The sequence below is a fragment of the Mus caroli genome, chromosome 17 (assembly GCF_900094665.2).
Source record: "Mus caroli chromosome 17, CAROLI_EIJ_v1.1, whole genome shotgun sequence".
NCBI lineage: Eukaryota > Metazoa > Chordata > Mammalia > Rodentia > Muridae > Mus > Mus caroli.
In genome coordinates, this window is record NC_034586.1 from 16,406,884 (window position 1) to 16,408,935 (window position 2,052).

The window sequence follows — 2,052 nt, forward strand, 5'->3', positions numbered from 1 at the left end:
GAAGATGTATGGGATATGGAACATTTGGAGGGTAGACTGGGAGGAGAATAAAATCCGGAGTATAAGATTAAATAAATAAATAAAATAATGTGAGCCAAATAAAGTAATATAGTGGGGAAAAATACAACAAAAATAACCAACCATATTATCATAGTATTGTAGACCCATTCAGGTAATGACATGTAAGGGAGAATATAGTACTATTCTGCTGTGAAATGATAAATGGATGAGATCTCACCATATATTATTTTATTATTATGCAGATATTTTGACACCAGTGACCCAAGTGATCTTCATCTTTAAAATAATAATAAACAACTTCAATTTATTGTTTTATTACAATATCACATTTTCTCTATATTTTTTATCCAAGTAAAGCAGAATCTGGAAACAGTGAAATCACGACTCATCACAAATGGCCCTAAAGTAGGAAAACCCATAGAAATGATGGCTGTGGTATTCATTACCCACCAAATGGGATCATGTGAAAGAGCAAGATAGCCTTGCAAAATTGAAGAGAGTGTATAAAATGCTAGAAAGGTGCAAACAAGAATCAAGATGGTCTGTGTGGCTCTGTTTTCAGGGGATCTTCTTGGGTAAGTATGAGTACAGAGGATGTGTTGAACCCTCTTTTTGTGTACATGAAGTATTGCAATCATGAAGGTGCTAGAACATACAATGAGCAGAGAAAATACAACTTCAGGAAACACACAAAATGCTGTATACAGTATATCAACTATTTTGTCACGGCCTAGAGAATGGCAGAATTCAGAATCTCTCTTTTGTGTCTTGTTTTTGCTATTCTTCTTGGTAGATGTATACACAGGGAAAAGCATATTTACTAACATAAACAAGATCCAGAAGAGAGAAATGGGCAAGCCCATAAACTTTGTTGATTTGATTTTAAATTTCTTCCAATGGGAATTTCTGGGGCTGATGGTGATTGCCTGGAAGACACTCAAGAGACAAGTGGTGATAATGGACATGTTCCTGCTAAGTCTTTGAACATATAAAATAAGTTTGCACCCAACATCATTGAATAACTGGTTCCACCCAAAAGCTCCCATTATCTGGGGGAAACCTTTGGAAATAATGATCAAGGAGTTAGATGTGAGCACATGTATGAGAATCATGTCTCTGATCTTTAATGTGTGTTCTTTGTGGTATAGGGTTAGATAGTAGAAAAGGAGAGCAAAATTTCCCAGAATACCAAGTATACTCTGAAGTGAGAGTCCTATTCCTATTGCCATGTTCCTGGACTCCATTAGGTTATTCAACATTTTTTCCTTTAAATTATGGTAATAATCACATTTGTGAACTATGTATTAAAGTAAGTTTTCTAAGTTGGGACATGTATGTGTAAGAATCACAGTACTACCTATTTCCAAGTCACACAGTGCAACATATCAGAACTCTGTTTCAAGACAAATATTTTATCATCATCATAAATCATTAAATATCAATGAAATTGTTAAAACCTATAAATGTAGATATTTATGGACAGAAATTCTACTACATTTTATCGAAATGTTAGCATTAAGAATAATGGGGTTCTATCCTGTGAAACACGATGGTTAGTGAGTCCAAGTGGAAGGAGTGCTCACTTCTACAATCCAGAATGAATTGTGGTTTATGAATCATACTGGGAAAGAGCAATAGCAACTGTATGCTGTGTGGTGAACATTTATCAAATGACAATAGAATGAAAATAGGTGATTCAAAACAACAGGGCAAAGACAAAAATAACAATGTGCAAACTAGCTCTAGTTTCTAACCAGAGACGTCCTCACATGGCCATTAGAGATGAATTGTATCAGCTGATACACACCAAGGTCATCTGTAACAAAGCAAATGAAACATCAAGCCATTCACAAAAACAAAATGCCTCAAAAAACTACCCAGGAAAATATGAGTATTTACATTATGATTACATTTATATAGAACACTGCATCGGTCTACATTGAGATATGCAACTAAATCCTCATAATCACACACCAACTCATAACTCCACAGAGCAAAGTATTGCTTTAATGACAGAGAATTGTACCAAAT

The 2,052-nt window shown here is 34.6% G+C and overlaps 1 protein-coding gene across 1 annotated transcript; it reads right to left on the reverse strand.

Moving 5' to 3' along the window:
• Positions 1-344: 344 nt before the first annotated feature.
• Positions 345-1,391, reverse strand: LOC110283941 (vomeronasal type-1 receptor 4-like). Its single transcript, XM_021149487.1, has one exon. The coding sequence runs from the start codon at positions 1,278-1,280 to the stop codon at positions 345-347; it is 936 nt and encodes a 311-aa protein (XP_021005146.1). The 5' UTR covers positions 1,281-1,391.
• Between the last annotated feature and the right edge of the window lie 661 nt (positions 1,392-2,052).

Excerpts from the sequence above, each read along its gene's own strand:
- LOC110283941 (XM_021149487.1), bottom strand. The coding sequence starts at position 1,280 with ATGTTGAATAACCTAATGGAGTCCAGGAACATGGCAATAGGAATAGGA.